Source organism: Chiloscyllium punctatum, chromosome 26 (assembly GCF_047496795.1).
Source record: "Chiloscyllium punctatum isolate Juve2018m chromosome 26, sChiPun1.3, whole genome shotgun sequence".
Taxonomy (NCBI): domain Eukaryota; kingdom Metazoa; phylum Chordata; class Chondrichthyes; order Orectolobiformes; family Hemiscylliidae; genus Chiloscyllium; species Chiloscyllium punctatum.
In genome coordinates, this window is record NC_092764.1 from 63,852,572 (window position 1) to 63,873,528 (window position 20,957).

The 20,957-nt window shown below is 44.7% G+C and overlaps 1 protein-coding gene across 1 annotated transcript in view; it reads left to right on the forward strand.

The window, feature by feature from the left end:
• Nucleotides 1-20,957, forward strand: part of LOC140496220 (uncharacterized) — a 100,205-nt gene that overhangs the window by 6,226 nt on the left and 73,022 nt on the right. Inside the window, exons 2-3 of the mRNA XM_072595720.1 lie at nucleotides 8,225-8,674; nucleotides 9,647-9,791. Of these exons, the coding sequence (XP_072451821.1) occupies nucleotides 8,225-8,674; nucleotides 9,647-9,791 (595 nt within the window). The remainder of the gene's footprint in view (nucleotides 1-8,224; nucleotides 8,675-9,646; nucleotides 9,792-20,957) is intronic.

A 20,957-nucleotide genomic window follows, 5' to 3' on the forward strand; every position in this document is an offset into this window, starting at 1 on the left:
CACTCAGCCTGTGGTGACATTACCTTGAACTCATTGAATATTCACATCCTCTCCTAAATCTTTGCTGAATTTGACACATTCGAGTCTGAGTCCCAGTCAAGGAAGGAGCAGCTGAGTCACTTTCCCACTGCCCACCTCACAGTCTTTAATCTTCTCATGGATGGGACACAAACAACTCAGAAGAGACAGATTTTGTGTTTACGATGGAGGTGGAGGATGGACACAGGTATCTCACCCCATCCAATGTTGGTCATTATTATATTTACCTCGATCCTTGGCCTCTTCCTTTCTCACCTTCAGGATTATTTCCAGTCCACCCCTGACCCTGCTCAGTGAATTGGAGTGACTTTACACAGCTGTATTTCCTCATCTGTGTCCTCTTCTCCCCCAACAATCAATTTCTCCACTCACTCCAAATTACTGCCTTCCCTCCTCCCTCAAAGTATCCTGTGATACACTTTGGGATGTTTCATGAGTAAAGGTGCTATATAAATACATGTTGTTGTTGTAGTGTTGCCAGCTCCCCATGCTGTTGCCCATGCACTGTCCCAGGTTGTACATTCTCTTGTTGCTGTTCCTGTTGTCAGCAGCAGCAAAGCATCCGATCTCTGCCTTGGACAGTACGCAATATGGAGCAAACAGGTGGAAAAAAACTTGTCTCATTGATTGTAGCTCAGGGGGACCACTCTCTCAGTCAGAGTCATACTTTGTGCCCTGGGAATTAAAGATAATCAGAGGGCTGTTTGTTGAAATATCCTTTTCATGAAGATTTATATCCACATTGTATTTGGATAAACTGCTCATTATTTCTGTGTCCGATGCTTTCCTCCCCCACACAGGACATTCACTGACTGGAATCCCCTCTGAGACTGCCCCAACATTGAAGCTTGGCCCAAGGGTAACTGACTGCATGAGTTCCCTCAGTGATCGATAACATCAGAAGATGGTGCTGCCTTTGACATATTCGGATTCACCTATTTCTTGCCTCAACATTCCCTTTTTTTTTGAACCATCAATGGATACCATTTCCTGCAGGCCTGTGTCCAGCTCAATGTTAGGGGTGGCACGGTGGCTCAGTGGTTAGCACTGTTCCCTCATACCACCAGGGACCCAGGTTTGATTCCAGCCTCAGGTGCCTGTCAGTGTGGTATTTGCCCATTCTCCCTGTACCTGTGTGGGTTTCCTCATACAATCCAAAGGAGTTCAGGTTGGGTGAGTTGGCCATGCTAAATTCCCCATAGTCTTCAGGGATGTGTTAGTTTGGGGTAAATGTAGGGGAATGGATTCGAGTGGGATACTCTTTGGAGGCCAGTGTGGACCTGTTGGGCTGAAGGGCCTGTTTCCACACAGAAGGGATTCTATGAATGTATTTCCAAGTTTATGAGACTGGTGCACACAGAGCTCAGCTCCGATTGTTCCAGGAAATCAATAAAGCTGGTTATCAATGCAATAGTACCTGCTCAGGCAAATTTCTAGCACATATAGAATTCCTACATTGTGTGTCAGTTTCTCAATGTCCAGGACCCACAGGCCACAGGGAAGGAGCAGGTATTACTTTATTTATGCTTTTAATCGGAATATTTTTACTATTGAAGTCCAGGTTGACAAAGTCGAATGTGAAATGTAAACCTACTTGTTTTAATATATTGTCATTAATCGAGTCTTCCTGAATGAAACTGACCAACACTACATGTTGTGTGAGGAATGCTCAGGGTAATTGTATATTTTTCTGTTTTTTGCAAATTTCGGAACATAAATGTATTGATCCGATCGAGGTTTTATAATGGAAGGAGGAGAACATTCTGTGTGAAGTCTTTTGTGACCCTCTGTCTGTTCACTGTTTCATGGAGAGTTACACAAACTGTTCCTGAATTTCTTGGTCGGTTATTGTCCCTCACGGTTCCTTCCAACACTGACCCTGCCAGGGTTAGTGGGACCTACAGGAGGGTATCACATTGGTGAGGGTGGGATTGGTGCACAACTTTGGGTGTAACTCTGGAACCTGCCGTCCCTGTGTTTTCAGAAGCTCCTACACTGCCCTGTGTAAGATTTGGAATGAGGACTGTATGAACACAGTAATACTCCTACTGTCTGTGGATGTCGATATGACTCACTCACACAGTCATCCAGTCTGTACAAAGGCTGGGTCTTGGTTCCAGATCAGGATGACTGTCTGAAGAACAGAAATTCCTATCCCCTGTCCATCATAAGTTCTGAGTCACTGTGTGAACTTTCCAAGACAGTGAGAAAGCAGTGTCATTGGAATTAGAATTGCAGGGTCACAGTTTTGTTTAGTGGACAGCTGACTAGATTGATATTTGTGTCTCACAATGATGAGGGTCCTGAGTACACCCCAATGTGAGTGATTTAGGGCAGAGGGCAGTGGATGCTTCTTCCACAGATCGAGAGGCTGTGGTGTGAACATGAAGTGAATGCAGTCTAACTGTCCGTGTTGCTGAGGTCTCACATGGATTCACCATTACAGTTTGACCTCTCCATTGAATACTATGTTGTCAGAGGGATCTATCTGACCCACTGCCCAAATTCAGACAAACATCATTCAGGCCATTTTTCTCTTGACCATGCAGTGCTGCTCATGGAGCTGCTGGTTTTACACACTGTACTTTAACCCCAGTATCCCCAAGAAGATATTGGTGTAAGGAGAACATGTCAGTAATTCTGGTGTCATCTGTGAGGTGGTCAGTGCAATTTTAACATTGAATGTGTGTGTAAAGCCCACCCTCCATATTGGACAATTAGCTCCTGCCTTGCAGCGGCTGTAGATTTTGTTTTCATTTTGATGATTATGCAGATTATTCCTGATGTTTATCATTTGTTGAATCAACAAGTTATTTCCATGACCTACTTAGCCTATTTGATGTGTATTTTAATTGAGGTGTGGTGGAGACAGGGGCTGTAGAATTCCACTCCAACCCATTCCTGTCAGGGCTGATGTATGGACATGTTATGGGTGAGCTGGAAATATACAGCAGATTCTGACGTGAAAACAGCCTCTTTGGCTGATTTGGTGCATATCCTGCCAACGTGGAGACCATGGGTCCAGTCAATGCCCTCTCCTAATCACTCCGAGCTCGTGGGCAATGAGCCAACACCCAACAAGGTCATTTAAACAGACAGCCATCCAATGGCCACTCAGCACTCAGGTACTTTGAGTTTTGTTGTTGCAAAGTTTGTGGATGCCCTGTAGTAACCTTTAAACGTGAACGTCTAGCTGAACGATGGGTGATCCAAACACTTTACTGGCCCCCTGTTGATTGTGCAGTCTGATTCAGTGCTGGGCTGCACACTGACATTATTGAAGTGAGGAGACAGTGTGTAGTTTGCATGCTGCCTGTCTCAATGAGAATAAATGTGGACTTATCGTAAATTGTAATTCCTGTTTTCTAAAATGGAAGTTTCCTCACTGGAAGTTTTCATCCACAGTCAGTTATTTAGTTAAAGCCGTATTCTGTGTTCAACCTGACAGATTCGTACCTGAGGGACATTAACAATATCTCCCTGGAAAGACCATTTCCCATTGAGCAGTTTGGGTTTCTCTCGCCTTTCCATGTTTGAAACAGGGATCAATCTTCATATTATTAATAAAGTCCTTTTGAATATTGTTTAATGAATGAATGCATATGTTTTTGGTGACAAGATGCGAACTCAAAAATCCAAGAAAGATGAGACCAGTGTATTATAAAACCCTCACTTTAAACTTTTAAACAGTTACATTCTTATGTCTGACCATTCTGTGCTGTATTGAGTAGTTATTTTCATATTGTTCAGACCATTGAAATTGGTTTGTTCAGTATCATTCTGAAACCCCTTACTAAATGCTCTGTCCCAGTTCAGTTCTTCCATTACATACCTTTTTATCTATTGTTCATTCCTTTACAGAATGCTTGTGATGTTGACAGCATTGACATTAGTGGCATTAACAGTAACTGGTGTCACAATGAGGAAGCTGGTCTTGCTGGGTTAAACTTTCACCAATATACCATCCCCACTCCTTAACTAAAAACCCTCAGCATTAACCCCAACTCCCAAACCCCATCCCCAAAACCCAATTTACATCAGTCACCCTGATTTCCAACTTGAACTCCTAATCTGAACTAATAACCTCTGACCCTATCCCCAATTTATCAGATGAACCACTTCAAATCTTCCCCCAAACCTATAAACCATACGTTGCCAGTAGCAGGTCTATCGGTTATGGTCTGAATAATCATGTGTGTTTTCAATTGATTATTCATCTATTTGGAGGAGAAAGTGAGGACTGCAGATGCTGGAGATCAGAGCTGAAAATGTGTTGCTGGAAAAGCGCAGCAGGTCAGGCAGCATCCAAGGAGCAGGAGAATCGACGTTTCGGGCATGAGCCCTTCTTCAGGAAAGACTCCTGCTGTGCTTTTCCAGCAACACATTTTCAGCGCTATTCATCCATTTGCCCAGTAATTGTGGCTGGTCTGATTCCTGCCTTAAATATTCTGCAGTGGTGTAATTTGATTCACTCTTTTTCATAATGTATGGTCCTGAATGATTAAAAACATGAGGAGAATGAAGATTGGGGTCTCTGGTCTCCTCAGACCATGAACTAACAAGGACAGATGAGCTGCCCTCAGCCTCTATCAGTCCCTGTTTCACTTGGTCACTCACAGCTGAGTCCCAGCAGCCTGACAACTCCAGCTAAGGTTTTCACTCCAACAAAATCTCAATAATTTCCCCCAAAATTCACCGATCACTGTGATTTCAAATGGGAGCTACATCCTGCCAGTTGGTGTCACTGGGCGTTGGTACAGTGACAGGTCATCATTTAACTCCATGTAATTTTGTATGTTTTGGATGTAACCACCATTTGTGTGACCCTCACCCTGTGCTCTCATATTCCCAATGTTGATTTTCCAGAGGAGGAACCCAGTGGAAGATGCCTCTCAAAACCAGCTCCTTTCACAGACTGATCAACTCTCAATGCCTTCTGTTCTGTTTCTTCAGCTTCCACATTGGGAAAGGTAATTCATTTCTCAGGACTTACTTTGTTTCACTTCTTTTAAATTCCCCAGTTTATTTTCAATGCTGTATGAGGCTGGTGATCCAATGGGATGGATTATGTATCTCAGTGTGAACATTGGTCCCAGTCTTAATGTGATTCCTGTACATTTCCCATCATTGACTGTTGAAAAGGGAGACAGAAAATTAACACGATACAAACAGAGTTCGTCGAAGGTAAAGTAACAAATTAAGACAATTGTAGAGATAAAGTTATCACACAAGTGCTGCTGACAGACATAGATTAGTCCAGCACAGTACAAGCCATTCGGCCCTCAATGTTGTGCCAGTCTTTTATCCTCCTCTAAGATCAGACTCACCGATTCACCCTTCCTTGTATGATCTTCCATGTGCCTATCCAAGATTCACTTAAATGTCCCTAATGTTTCTGACTCTACTACCACTGCTGGCAGTGCATTCCACATTCCAACTCCCCCACACCCGCCCCACTCTCTGAGTAAAGAACCTTCATCTGATATCTTCCCTAAATTAGATTAGATTAGATTAGATTAGATTACTTACAATGTGGAAACAGGCCCTTCGGCCCAACAAGTCCACACCACCCGCAGAAGCGCAACCCACCCATACCCATACCCCTACATCTACCCCTTACCTAACACTACGGGCAATTTAGCATGGCCAATTCACCTAACCTGCACATCTTTCGTCTGTGGGAGGAAACCAGAGCACCCGGAGGAAACCCACGCAGACACGGGGAGAACGTGCAAACTCCACACAGTCAGTCGACTGAGGCAGGAATTGAACCCGGATCTCTGGCGCTGTGAGGCAGCTGTGCTAACCACTGTGCCACCGTGCCGCCCAATATCTTCCACCAATTGCCTTAAAATTATGCCCCTTCATGATAGACATTCTGCCATGGGAAAAACTCTCTGGCAATCCACTCTTTCTATGCCTCTGAATATCTTATACACCTCTATCAAGTCATCTCTCATCCTTCTTAGCTCCAATGAGAAAAACCCTAGCTCCTTTCTTCAGATGTCATGCCCTCCAGTCCAGGTAATGTCCTGGTAAATATCCTCTGCATCTTTTTTTTAGATTAGATTCCTTACAGTATGGAAACAGGCCCTTCGGCCCAACAAGTCCACACCGCCCCGCCGAAGCGCAACCCACCCATACCCCTACATCTACCCCTTACCTAACACTACGGGCAATTAAGCATGGCCAATTCACCTGACCTGCACATCTTTGGACTGTGGGAGGAAACCGGAGCACCCGGAGGAAACCCACGCAGACACGGGGAGAACATGCAAACTCCACACAGTCAGTCGCCTGAGGCGGTAAATGAACCCGGATCCCTGGCGCTGTGAGGCAGCAGTGCTAACCACTGTGCCACCGTGCTGCCCACGGTGGCAGCTTTCTTCTTGAAAGTTTTCCAATAATGAGGCAACTCGAACTGAACACAACATTTCAGGGCTCTGTAGAGCTGCAGCATAACCTCGTAGCTCGAAAACACAATCCCCCTGCTCATGAAAGCTAACACTCCATACACCTTCTTAACAACCCTATCAACCTGGGTGGCAACTTTGAGGGATCTATGGACATGGAACCCAATATCCCTCTGTTCCTCCACACTGCCAAGAATCATGCCTTCAATCCTGGATTCAGCATTCAAATTCAACTTTCCAATGAGAACAGCTTCACACTTTTCCAGGTCGAATGCCATCTGCCACTTATCAGCCCAGTCCTGCATCCTGTCAATGACCTGTTGCAACCTACAACAGCCCTCTGCACTATCCACAACTCCACCAATCTTTGTGTCATCAACAAACTTACTAAGCTATCTTTCCACTTCTTCATCTTACTCATTTATAAACATCACAAAGAACAGAGGTCCCAGAACTGTTCCCAGCAGAACACCACTGTTCACCAAGCTCCAGGTGAATACTTTCCATCAACCATCACTCTCTGTCTTCTATGGGCCAGCCAATTCTGTATTCAGACAGACTGTTTCCCTGTATCCCATGCCTCCTTACTTTCTGTATGAGCCTACCATGGGGAATCTTATCAAATGCCTTACTGAAATCCATGTACACCACATCCACTGCTCTACCTTCATCAACGTGTTTTGTCATATCGGCAAAGAATTCAATAAAGTTTGTGAGGCATGACCTGCCCCTCACAAACCATGCTGACTATCTCTATTCAAACTATTGAGAAACAGTACCCAGTGAAAAAGTAAATTCGAGAAACAACTGTTCACCAAGAATTCAAAGATCGACAGATTCTGTTCCTGTTGAGGATAAAAGTCACTAAACTCTGATTTCAGGTTAAGAAGCAACACCCCAAGGTGTCTAAGGCCACATCAACATTATTCTCACTGCCTCTACCACTGTCTATTTTGAACTTCCTCCCTCTGTGTATGTGTGCGTCTGTTCATTTTAATCATTGGTCCTTGAATCAAGTGAGTCATAAAAGTCCTCTTTTCATTTAAGAAAGGCTTGAAAATGGGCTCTTGCATTGTGTAGTGAACTTGGTTGGAGTTGAAAGATCATCACTGTAAGCTGAACAAAATAAATAAAATGTTTTTGCAGCTGACTCGTAGGAGTGAGAAAACAGGGAGCTGGTTCCCTTCACACAACTCGTTACAACAAGTTCAAAAGCTGAATAAAAAATTGGAAAAGTACATTTATCCTCCTGAATCCTGAAACTTCCTCCAGTCAAAGTCCAATAAACTCTCCAGCAGCGAAGTCTTTCAGTTTGGTGAAAGGTCTCCTCAGTGAGCAGGATATGACATGAGATTCTGTTCCTGACCTTCTTCCTTGGTGACGGGCTCAGGCTGAGGAAGGGAACAGACACGGCAGGAGGAGGGAATATTGTGAACTCTCTGAACATGCGATCACCTTTCAGTGCAAAATCTCAGGCAAGCTCATTTCATCAAAGTTACAGATTAAACTCACACTGTCACTTTGCTGTTCGGTATGACCTAATGCCTTTACATTGCCTGATCCCTTTTCCAGGGTTCTGGTTTGGAAGAGCTATAACTTCCTCCATCTCAGTGAAAAAAAAGTTGTTGTTGTTACTGATTATCAATTCCTGATTATGCAATTGGTGTGGGATTTCCCTCAATTTTCCAGCAAAGTCACAGTATTGATTTAAAAAGCTTCTGAGAAGATTTCTCCGGTGTTGATTAATGCTTACTTTGTGATTGTATTTGCAGCAATCGTTGGTGCTGAGTTTACAGTTTGTGGATTCCTGAACAGTCACATTAATAAATTTCATCACTACATTGGCCCAGACCCATGTTCATTGAAAGTGTCTGTAAAGAAAACAGGCTTAGAAATAGAAGCTCATCTCATTGGGAATGGTTCATCTTCCTGGATACAAGATCCTGCAGCACCTACACCTGCAGCTTCATCAGAAATCTGCATCACCTGGAAAGGATCCGTTGGCCAACTCTACATAACCCGTGGTGATATTGGAAAGTCGTATCCAACTGCCATGTCCACTGGAGGGAAATGTTGTCAACATTTCACTCTCACCAATAGCAGTTCACACAAGAGTTCACTGTTGCTGAGAGACCTTATTTACATAAATCAGTCAGACTTCAGTCCAGTTCACATGGAAAATGCTTCTTATTTGGAATTTACTGGATCTGAAGGAGCATGGGGTGAGTAGAATAATAACTGACACATTGTGAATCATAGATATGTGACTCGATGACTCTATTTATCACAGATAAAGAATAAAATAGAAACATAGGCCCAGGCTTTCTCTGTTTCTCCTCCAACCACAGGAGGAGGAAAGTGTGAGTGGGGGGTGTGTGCTGCTCCCTGTCTTCAGAGATGTCCCCAGTCAATGGGGAGGGGGAGATGGGAGGCCTGGGCTATATTATAGAGCACCAGATGAGCACTAAAAACAACACCTTGATTCTGTAAATAATGTTAATTGTATGTCACAACACAATTAATTTCATGACCTGCTTAATGAGAAGGATCGATGGCTTTAAACCCAGATTGTGGAATATGCATTTCTTTAAGCTTGAGAGTATATTTCTCACAGGTAAACTTCTCCCAGTATTACAGGAATATTAGTTCCTGTCCAGCTAGATTTGCCAATGTCTGTTCTAACCAGACTCAATTGTAATCTAATAAAACTAAAAGGGTTTTGGTAAATTAGATGATTGGTAATAATCACAACAATTTCAGCTATTTATCAGGACTCATGTTTGAGAGTTTAATGTTCCCGATGCTCTACCAGGACCACAAGTGATTTCCTTTCCCAGACCCAAGCTTCCTTTCTCCTTTCCTTGTATTGTTCCTGTTTCTGATGCGGGACCTTTCACTCAGGAGAAAGATTTGGCTGGACATCATTAAGTTACCACGTCCATTCAGTTTCCCTCTCCCCAGATGCTGCAGGCCTGCTGGGTAGTTCCAGCATTTCCTGTTAGTGTTTCACAATTTTAATTGTACTGTTCAAGACAGAGTTCAACACAAAGATGGAGATGTGTGTACACAAAGTCTTTTTAACATCAAGCTGCAATTTGCAAGCACATGGACATAACATTTCAAAGTTTGACATACTTTCCTGATATTGAAATGTTGAGATTCCCTCTTCTTTCTACCGGTATCTTTCCTATTAGAATCCCCATTGGCTGATTGCATAAATCAGAAAAACAAATTGACTGACCTCACAAGGAAAGGACAATTGAAACTAAATGATGCTCGCTATGCAATGTTACTGACCAACAGAATCCTGGGGCAATGTGATGGGAACATTTCAGTCGGGTAAGTGTGAACAACTTGAAGTTGAAAACAATGTTTAAAAGGTGATGTAGTGAAGGCGGACATTTTGGACATATTTTATCCGAAGATTAAACAGATTCACTGCCAGGTTTCGGTTCCTTCCTGCTTCAGAAAGTTTTCTGTGAGGAGTGTTCGTCCAGTTTGAAGGTTTCTGATTGGTGAATAAAATCTCCTGTGAAATGCAAAACTGCTATTTTTCACCTTCAATGGTTTTCTTGTCATTAAAATTCCTCGAAGAATGTGAAATGTTAAAGTGCATTGTGATGTGTGCTTAGTTCAAATGTTTTAATTCAAGTTCATAGACCCATAGACTTGGAGGCTCTGTGGCCTGCATTGCTTTTTAGCAGCAGAGGGAGAGGCAGGCAGCGTGCCATTGTTGGGAGCACTGAGCAGTCAAGGGGCTGGACATGTTGTTGTACAGCACTGGGCTCTGTCAATCTCACACCGAGAGCTTGTGGCAGCAGCTTATGTGGCAACACATTGCATGGGCTTCAAGCAAATGGCTCTGTCTAAAGGTCAAAGGGACCAGTCCTTAGTGGAGTGAAGGGGACTATGTGTCAAGGAGCTCATCTAATCCCAGTCCAGGGGCTTGGCCACAGTCTCCCAGAATGTGGGGATCCCTGCAGTCCAGGGAACAGGCCAGGAACAGCCCTGAGGTAAAGTTCAAGCAGTTTGGAGATCACAGGTACATCAGCTGGGGTGCTGTGGGGACACCTGTCTTTGGGCTGGCTCTCATTCGAGGCTGGCCTGCCCAAGTTACTCTGGGGACTCGGACATGGTCCGAGCTGGAGGTTTGGGTATTAATGGTCAGGGGCTTTTCAGGGTCCTTTCCATGGACTCCTGGGGAAAGCAGGAATCTCAGGTCTGAGGATCAGGTTCATTGGATTGGGTTGATGAGGGAATGGTGGGAGTGAAAGGAGGAAATTCAAAATGGAAGGCTGGAATTTCCTGAAGCTTGGGATGGGATGGAAAGCTAAGGGAGGGATGGTTTTCACAAGGTGCTACTACTTTAGCCACAACATGAAGGAGGTGTATGGCCAACAAGGGCATCGCAATTCACAGAACCATGGGCTAGAGGGTAAAGTGGGAACGTTGATGGTTATATAAAGGGGAAGGATAGAAACGGTGGAGGCTGACAGGTCACTGAAGGTGCAAGGACAGCAACAGGAAAGGGAGCATGGAGCACAAGGGAAGATCATCATTCATCTCGATAAAGACTGCTCATCACTCACAAGGACACTCAACTGAAATCGTCAGATATAAGTATTGGATCATTAACATCACGGTGAAGCAGTCTGGGAAGGGTGTCCTACAGTCAGCATCACGGTGAAGCACTCTGTGAAGGGTGTCCCACAGTCAGCATCATAGTGAGGCACTCTGGGAAGGGTGTCCCTCAGTCAGCATCATGGTGAGGCACTCTGGGAAGGGTGTCCCACAGTCAGCATCACGGTGAAGCAGTCTGGGAAGGGTGTCCCACAGTCAGCATCATAGTGAGGCACTCTGGGAAGGGTGTCCCACAGTCAGCATCATAGTGAGGCACCCTGGGAAGGGTGTCCCACAGTCAGCATCACAGTGAGGCACTCTGGGAAGGGTGTCCCACAGTCAGCATCATAGTGAGGCACTCTGGGAAGAATCAAATAGTCATGTGGGGCAAGAAGAAGCAGTTGATTTACTGAGTACGGTTGGGTGAGCGTTTAATTTATTTTTATCACTTAATGTCTTTATTATGGGTTTATAGTTTACAAGTGCAATAGTGCTGTGGCCCAGAGAAGAAGAACCTGGAAAAAATCACCGTTATTGATTTTACAGACAATCTGAGGGTCTAATTGAGCAGAAAGTCATGGGAGTAGATCTCAATGCTGTGGTGTGCTCCTCCTGCTCTGTGGGGAAAGTGGGACCAGAACATGTGCAGGAAGTGGCTCCAGCTGCAGCTACTGGAAGGGAGCCTGGGTTTCAGAGCTGGAGCAGAGACTGGGGACACTGTGGAGCATCTGGAGGCTGAGGGTATCGAGGATAACACGTACAGAGAGATGGTCACATCACAGGCTTAGACTCCAAAGTGAGAAAGTGAATAGTTGATCACCGGGCCGAGTCACAGAACGATGCAGCAAGTGCAGGAATCCCTGTGGCTATCTCCCTGCAAAACAGATAGACCCACAATGGATCCTGCTGGGGGTAATGGCCTCTTAGAGGAACGTAGTGACTCTAAAATCTGTTGCACCGTGGTTGGCTCTGCTGTATTGGAGAGAAGGAACAGTTTGGAGTGGAAGGGTGAACAGCCAATGGTTGTAGACTGCACAGATATCAACATCATGGGTTAAGAAATGGAATGGGGTCATACAAGCAGAATATTGGGATTTGTTTTCAGACGTTTCGTCACCGTACTGGGTAACATCATCAGTGAGCCTTCAGGTGAAGCTTCATCCAGAGGTTCACTGATGATGTTACCTAGTACGGCGATGAAACATCTGGAAATGAACCTTCCAGCTCAGCGACCAATCCTCCATCCAGAACCTCAATCTGAGTTACAAATCTTCTCAAAACTCACTAGAATGTTGGGAGTTAGGAAACAAGTTACAAAGGACATTCTCAAAGGCCGTGATCTCAGGATTGATCCCAATACCATGGGCAAGTCAGAGTAGAAATAGCAGGACACATCAGTTGAATATGTGTCTGGAGAGATGGTGTGAGGGGGAGGGTGTCAGATTACTGGGGCATTGGAGAATTCTGTGGGCGGTGGGACTAGTACAGTCTGGATGGTGTACACTTGTGCTGGACTGGTACTGATGTCCTGCTGGGAGTATTTCCCAGTCTGGTTGGGGAGGATTCAAACTGAAATAGCAGGGGGATGGGAACCTATCCAGGGAGACAGAGAGGGAAACCAGGACAAAAACAAATGATAGAACAGACAAAAAGGGAAAAGGAGGGAGAGGAACATTTGCTGGTTAAAGAGCAATTTACACAATAGTAATGAAGGATAATGGCTCCAATGAAATGGAATCTGTATGGGTGGAGCTTACAAACACCTAGGGACATAAATCAATAGTGGGAGTTGTATATACCACAACAATGTCATGATAAAGTCGGCATTAAACAGGAAATCATGGAAACAGGAAATAAAGGTACATGGTAAATAAGGGTAACTTTAATCTGAAGATGGATTGGACAAATCAAGTCAGTAACAATGCTGTAGGAAGAGGAATTCCAGTGTGTTTACGAGATGATTTTCTGGATCAATGTGGTGATGAATGAAATAGAGAATAGGGCATCCTAGACTGAGTATTGTGGAATGAGGAAGGAATAATTGGAAGTGATAATGTCAGAGGCCCCTTGGGAAAGAGTGATCATAACATGATAGAATTCCTCACTCAGATGGAGAGTAACGGAGCTGATTCTGAGACTCAGGTCCTGAATCTAAATAAAGGAAACAGTGATAGTATGAAGCATGTGCTGTCTATGATCAAATTGGGGAATGTTACCTAAAGTAATGATGGTGTATAGGCAATGGCAAACATTTACAGAACACTGAGGAACTGCAACAATTTCCATTCCTGCCTGGCAATGCAATAAAATGGTGGCCTGAATGGTGACCTGACCATGGCTCCCAAAGGAAATTATAGATATCATTTGATCCAAAGAACAGGCATAAAGTAAACAGCCGACCTGAGGATTGGGAGCCCAGTTTATAATTTAACGAAGGAGGACAAAGGGATTGATAAAGAGAGGGAACATAGAATATGAGAGTAAGCTAGTGGGAAAGGTACAAACTGAATGTAGAGGCTTGTGGAGATATTGCCGAGAGAAAGATGATTGAAGACAAATTTATATCAGTTATAATCAGAAAGAGGGAAGTTAAAATGGGGCACAAAGAGATGGCAGACCATTTAAATACAGAGTTTGGTCTGATTTTCATAAATAACATTTGAAATGTGTTGAGGGAATCAGGATCTAGTGAGAGGGAGGAACTGAAGGAAAATAATTGGAGAAACTGATGGGATTGAAGATAAATAACTGCCCAGGGCCTGACAATCTCCATCCGAGAGTAATTAAGGAAGTGGCCTGAGAAATAGTGGATGCATTGGTGGGCATCTTTCAGAATTCTCTCGACTCTGGAACAGTTCCAATGGATTGGAGGGTTATTAATTTAACCCAGTATATTACAAAGAGAGCAAACAGGGATTTATAGAGGAGGGAGCCTATCAGCAGGATTTAGCAAAATGCAAGAGTCCATTTGGAAAGATTTAATAACAGTGCATTAGAAAGCAGTGAGATGACTGGATTGAGTCATTGTAGATGAAGGAAAGGGAAGCCAGGCTTGGCAAATCCAGTGGAAATTTTCAAAGATCTAACTAGTCGAGTTGTTAAGGGGTATCCAGTGGATGAAGTATACCTGGATTTCCAGAAAACTTTCGGTAAGCTCTCTCAGAAGAGGTTAATGTGAAATTAAAGTGTGTGGGTTTGGTGGTCGTGCACTGTCATCGATAGAGAGCTGGTTGGCAGACAGGAAACAAAGAGCAGGAATCAATCGGTCTTTTTCTTAGTGACAGGCGGTAAGTAGTGGGGTACTACATGGAGTGGTGCTTGGGTCCCAGTTATTCACAATATATATTCATGATGTAGATGAGGGGACAAACAGCCATGATCATACTGAATGGTAGATCAAGCTCAAAGGGCCGAATGGCCTACTCTGCTCCTATTCTTCATGTTTCTATGAAACCTTGCCATTTTCAATTCAAATTACACTGAACAAGAAAACAAAATGACTGCCACCAAATGGTTTTCACTTTGGGGATGAAGTTTAATTCTTTGATTGTGTTGCCCTCCCAGGGGCAATTGTGTTCATCGTGAATGCACTGATTCAGTCAGGGCACCCATCTGGAATCCAATTACAATTCAGCTCAATCTTCTTGCAAGAACGAGCATGAAATATTACTGAAAAATCACCCAACACCAAGTTATAGCCAAACAGATTTATTTGGAAGTCTGAGCTTTCAGAGCACTGCTCCTTCATCAGATATAACCTGGTGTTGTGTTATTTTTAACTTTGTCCACCCCAGTCCAACACTAACACCCCCCACTTCATGATCATAGAGCAGTTCAGCACAGGAATAGACCCTTCGGCCCACAATGTTTTGCCAAACATGAAGCCAAATTAAACGAATCCCTTTCTGCCTGTCCTTGTGCTATTTCCCTCCATTCCTTGCCTATTCATGTGCTTCTCTAAAAGTCTCTGAAAGGCCCCATGGATCTGCCTCCACCCCCACCCCTGGCAGCATGTTCCAGACTCCTCCCACTCTCTGTGAAAAATACATGACTCTCACATCTCCTTTCAACTTTCCCCTTCTCACCTTATAACCATGCCCATGAGTATTAGACATTACAACTCTGAGGAAAAAGATTCTGAATGATACTGTATCTATGCATTTCACCATTTTATAGACTTCCATCGAGTCTCCCCTCAGCCTCTGCTGCTCCAGAGAAAACAACCTGAGTTTGTCTACTCTCTCCCTCTCGCTCAGACCCTCTAACCCAGGCAGCATCCTGATAAACCTCTTCTGCACTCTGTCCAAAACCTCCATTATTGCCATCCTGCAATGTGCTGACCAGAATTGAATGCAGCATTGTAAATGTGGCTGAGTCAAAGTCTTGTAAAGCTGCAACTTGACGTCCCGAATCTTGTATTCACTCCATGAGCAATAAAGACAAGTATGGTCATATAATTTCTTTACCACCCGAGCTACTTGCGTGGTCACTTTGAGGGAGCTATGGACTTCAACCCCAAGATCCTTCTCTGCATCAATGCTGTTTAGGGTCTTGCTGTTCACCATATACTTTTCCTTAACATCTGATCACCCAAAGTACATCACCTCACACTTACCCAGATTCAACTCCATTGACTATTGGTCCGCTCATATCTGTGACCGATCGATCTCCCACTGTTTCCTGTGACAACCTTCTCCCACACCTGCACTGATCTTTGCGACATAACAAAAATCGTTTGAATAACTGCTGGGTAACTGGCTGCCTTCTGCCCCAAGGCCAAATGATTGCCCTGCAAAAGAACTGAAGGAGTTAATTGCAGGAAAGTTGTGTCTTCAAACAGACAGCCAAATGTAAATGTAACAGGAACAGGGAAGCTACTTTTGATAAGAATTCAGTCTGCACAGTAGTCAGTATTGTGGATGGAAGAATCTAAAGGATCATCAATGATGGAAACTTGAAGGACTGGAAAAGCTTTAAGATTTCATCTTCAGGATTCTTCAGTAGCAGAAGAGCAATATTGCACAGACATGGAATCCTGAACCTCCAGAGAGAGACATTGTTGGTTGGAGTCGGTGCTAAATTCCATCATTAATCGGGTCATAGTGAAGTTGGGTTGTGAGGCTGAACTTACTTGAGGGGACTTATTTTGGTCGCTACATGCAGTAAAGTTTAAGGAATTATTTCAGTATTTGATTGTGATATTTCTGAATCAGTTGCTGAATTAAAGTGAGCTTGTGGTGATTTACCCACAACATCGTGGTGTTAACTTCAAGCCCAGCCTGCTTTGTACTCTGGCTCTCCTGTACAAAGGGCAGCCCTTGCTCTGACTGCATGAACTGAGAGATTATACCATTCAGAGTTCAAACAAAACTATCTCTCAATGCTGCGTCTTCGCATGAATTAGTGACACTAAATAAATCTTTGGGAGAGACAAGGTGGCTGTTTACTGGGACATCTGGCTGGACCAATCACACACAACAATGACATTCTCAGGATTGCAATAAACATCAAAGGCTGCTGGCACTGACTGGAACCGGCTGAAGCTTCATCAATACCTTGCTTCATGAGGATCTCTTTAGCAATGGGGCCCACTGCAGAAAAGGAATTACTGACCTGGAGCAGCTTCTGTTTCAAATGGAGAGCTTGGTGACTCTGTACCTGTGGGTCTGTCGGGTCCACACCTCCCATCTAACTTCTCACGTTGGACCTTCAACAACACTGGACTGTGGGGCAGATACTAATATGTTGGAACTTGAAAAGAAGCCTTAATTCCCCCCATTTCAGCTTCATTTTGAAATAACTCCACCAAGGCTGGTATCCCATCATCAAGTCACCAACACAAACATAATCCATGACACTGACCGAGCAAGCTCAGAGCTGGCTCCTCGAGGGAGAGGAACCCCTGACACTCTGTTTGTATCAGTCAGCCAGGGCCCCCTGATTGGACCAGATTAACAGCCCCAATCAGGGAACTCATATTCCAGGATATCCACCTGACTGACCTTGTTCCAATCACGACATCCTTTCCCTCTGAGACCTGGGACAGAGGCCTGTTCTTTTTCCTGTACCTTCTCCTGGGATATTTTTCCTTCCGATACAGTTCCTCTGACAATGCCTCGGATATTGGCAGCATGTACATTCTGTGGGCCACCTACTGTACCCGGAGTGTCTCAGCCAGGATTCATATTCTACATCTTCATCAGACGATAAGTGCATCAAGGCTGTAACATCTGTCATGGCCATCTCATCCTCAGAGGTTTCTTCAATGCTCGGTGAAGGGGGTGAACCCCATGGATTCTGACAGCCTTGCTGGACGTTCTGAGGGGCTGGGTACAGTTTGTTCCTGCCCCAGTTACATGGTTGCAGCTGTCATGTGATCCACATGCTTGTTCCGGACCGCCTCACCTTCCTGAACTTTATGGGACCTGACCTTGCATTGACCAAGCCTCTTACCCACACAGGGTCATTCCTGTGGTTTTGACAACCCAACCTCATCCCCTTTGGTAAACTGTCTCTCTTGCTGAGTGGACTCTTGTGTCCAGCATTGATGTTCCTGATGTTGTTTTACCCTCCTCCCTGCCCAGATCCAGGAAGATCAGGTTTAACCTGGTGCAGCATCTTGTCCCCATTAGCGACTCTGCTGGAGCTGTCCCTGGAGCTGGGTGAGGGGTGGTCTGATATCAAACAGGAACTGGGACAGTTTGGTATCACGTGAAGCTGTATGGCTGTTTCTTTGAGCCTACCTTCAAAGGTTGCCCTGCACCAGACCATTGGACAGTGGATGGTATGGGGCTGTCCCTTCCTGCCTAATGCCACTCAGCTTTGGGAATAATGGGCCGTTGTCTGTGACCAACATTCCCTTGAGTCCATGCATTGTGGAGGATGCTTGCACCTTTCCAATCGTTTTCCCCGTGTTGAACAAATGGATTCTGTGCATATCCAACCACTTTAAATGAGCATCCACAATGATTGAAAACACGGAGTGTGTGAAAGGACTGGCGTTGTAGACATGTGACTGAGTTCAGGGTTTACCCAGTCATTCCCACAAATGTTGGGGAGCTGCTGGTGGTAATTTGTGTCCTCGTTGGCACTCTGGGCACTGCCCCACCAATGCAGCTATGTCATCATCTAATCCTGACCAGCAGATGTAACTTCTCACTAACATCTTCATTTTGGAATCCCCTGGATGACCCCGGTGGAGTTCAGCCAGTATCTGTCAATGACCTTTACTCAGGACAATCACTCTTGCTCTCCATAACAATATGCCACCCTTTATGGTGATCTGGTCTCACTGAGTCCAGAAAGGTTTCAATTCTGGTGATGGGTTCTTTCCTCTATCACCACCAGCTGTTTTTGTTTTGCCAGGACGGGATGTTTTTGTGGCAACAATCTGATATTTTCAGTGGTGACCAGAAGGGTGTCCAGAAAGTTTAAAACCAGAACAGACTCTTCTTGTGGTGGAACCACTGGCCAGTGGGAGGTGCCTCAATGTATCTGCATTTCCCACTTGGCCTCCCGGACAGGGTTCTAACTTGTCACTGTCTGCCTCAGAATAAGAGCCCACCACTGTATTCATCTTGAAGGTCTGGGTGGCATGGCCCAGTCCTCTTTAAGTAGCCCTAGCAGGGGATTGTGGTCTGTTCCTATTACAAATGTACACACGGAAAGGTACAGGTGGAACATTCTCACATCAAAGGTGACCACAAAACCTTCCTTCTCTATCTGGGCGTATCTTCGTTCAGCATTAGCCAAAATCCAGGAAGCATGCACTATCGGGCGTTCCTCTCCATTGGCCCTCCAGTGAGCCAACACTACCCTGATACCCCACAGGGAGGTATCACACATCAGCACCATATCTCGCTTGGGATTGCAGTGAGCAAATACCTGAGACAATGACAGCTGCTTTTCTACTTCCCCAAAGGCTACATCTGAGCTCCAAGGCCATTCCCAAGGCCTTGGTAATTTTGGTAAAGACTGGTTCCACAATCACTGATACAGCCGCGCTGGTATGGGCCTCCATTGGAACTGGGTGACCATTTAACCAAACCTTTATTTTGATTGGTTCTGATTTGGAGATGATGGAGAATTTTAACTGTTCCTAACCAGCTGTCGGTGAACTTTCCAGTGTGTGCACTCTCCTGGATAACGTCCTGTGAGTTCTTATTCAATTCAGGCCAAGTGGGACCCCATTGCTGTCTCGGGTCCACATACTGGCTGTGACTACAATGGTCTACCAGGCCGGATCAAGGAGAAAACGTCAACTGGTTGTCCGAGGCCTGGTTTTGTTTTGGGGTTTTGCTGTGGGCTGTCCAAGGGTCCCTCTGTTCAGGATATGTCCTGAGTGAGGCTGTGCAATGGCCTTCCCTCATGTGGTGTTCCCAAGCTCAGTAGGCCTGGTGAGACTGTCCACTTCCACCAACATACCCTGTAACTCTAGCTCCACTTGCTGCATTTTCTAACCACAAAGCCAGTTGTAGTGCCTGTTTGAAGTCCTGTTGGGCTTCAGCGAGTCAGTGCTTTTGCATGGTCACCTCATAAAGCCCACACACCAAACGGTGTCTCAGCATCTCACTGTGGGTTAAACCAAAATCATATTCCTCTGTCAGTTGTCTTAACCAAATCTCTGATATGGATTTCCCTGAAAGGTTCTCAAACTGTCGAGTAATACCGATGGTGCCTCAGAATGAGAGCAGGCTTGGGTCTGTAACAAACCTTCACTAAATCCATCAACTCTTGAAATGTTTTAGTGTCTGGTGCTGCAAGGAAACTCAGGCTCCTAATAACCAAAGGTTGTGAGGCCACGTGCTGTCAGTAGAATTACTCATTGCTTGTTATCTGCTCGAATGTCATTTGCCGGAAAAAATACTGCATTTTTCCACATTCTGGGCCCAGTCTTCGACGGCAGGATTGAATGAGTCAAGCTTCCCAAATAGCAGCACAATGTCAGAAATGTTGAGCCCAACTCAAAGACACCTGTTGCAAGTGGATCTCTTCAGGAACGTGCTTTTTTCTCATCATTACAGAAATAACTCACTGAAAGCTGGTATCCCATCACCAAGTCACCCTTTATTGACACCAATGTAGTCAATAACACTGACCCAGCTAGCTCAGAGCTGGCTCCTGGAGGGAGCAGAACCCCTGACACTCCAGTTTGTATCTGTCAGCCAGGGCTCCCTGATTGGACCAGGTTAACAGCCCCAATCAGGGAACTCATATTCTCTGAGATCCACCTGGCTGACATTGTGTCAGTCACGACAGTGTTCAGTAACTGCACCTCACGCTGGGTAAGCCATTGAGCTACTGCCTTCAGGAAGTCTGACAATACTCTTGTCTCCCAGTTTAATCTTACCTCATGGTTCTTCAGATTCATCTGAGAAGAAACTGAGAAGAGACTGATGCCCCCATTGAAGCTGCTATGTTTGATGTGGTGGTGATGTGGTTTCTTTGGGGATTAACAGAAACTCAGATCAGACACCTTAGTAATTATTACAGTATGTTTATGATCACACTGAGCACAGCAGTAAGGTATCAGAGCAGCATCACTCTCTACATCTTCATCAAACTCACTGCATGGAAAGGTTTGGCCTCATCCTAAACATTTTCTCACACGGATCCCTGCCATTGTCCCTCTGAAATCTGTAAATGACCCGGGACAGAAAATGGTGGTGAATTTGGACAGAAACGTACAGAGGAAATAGAAACATTTTGTGGAAGGATTTGATTCAAACTGTGAGCCATTTCAATTTAAATTAAAGCAGCAATATCTATTGAAGGTCAACTTACAGCATGGTTGTGTCAAACTAATTTACATATTTACATTTAAAACAAATGTAAATGATTGGTCCCTCAGCACACATAGTGATGACATCATGATAAAGGCTGATG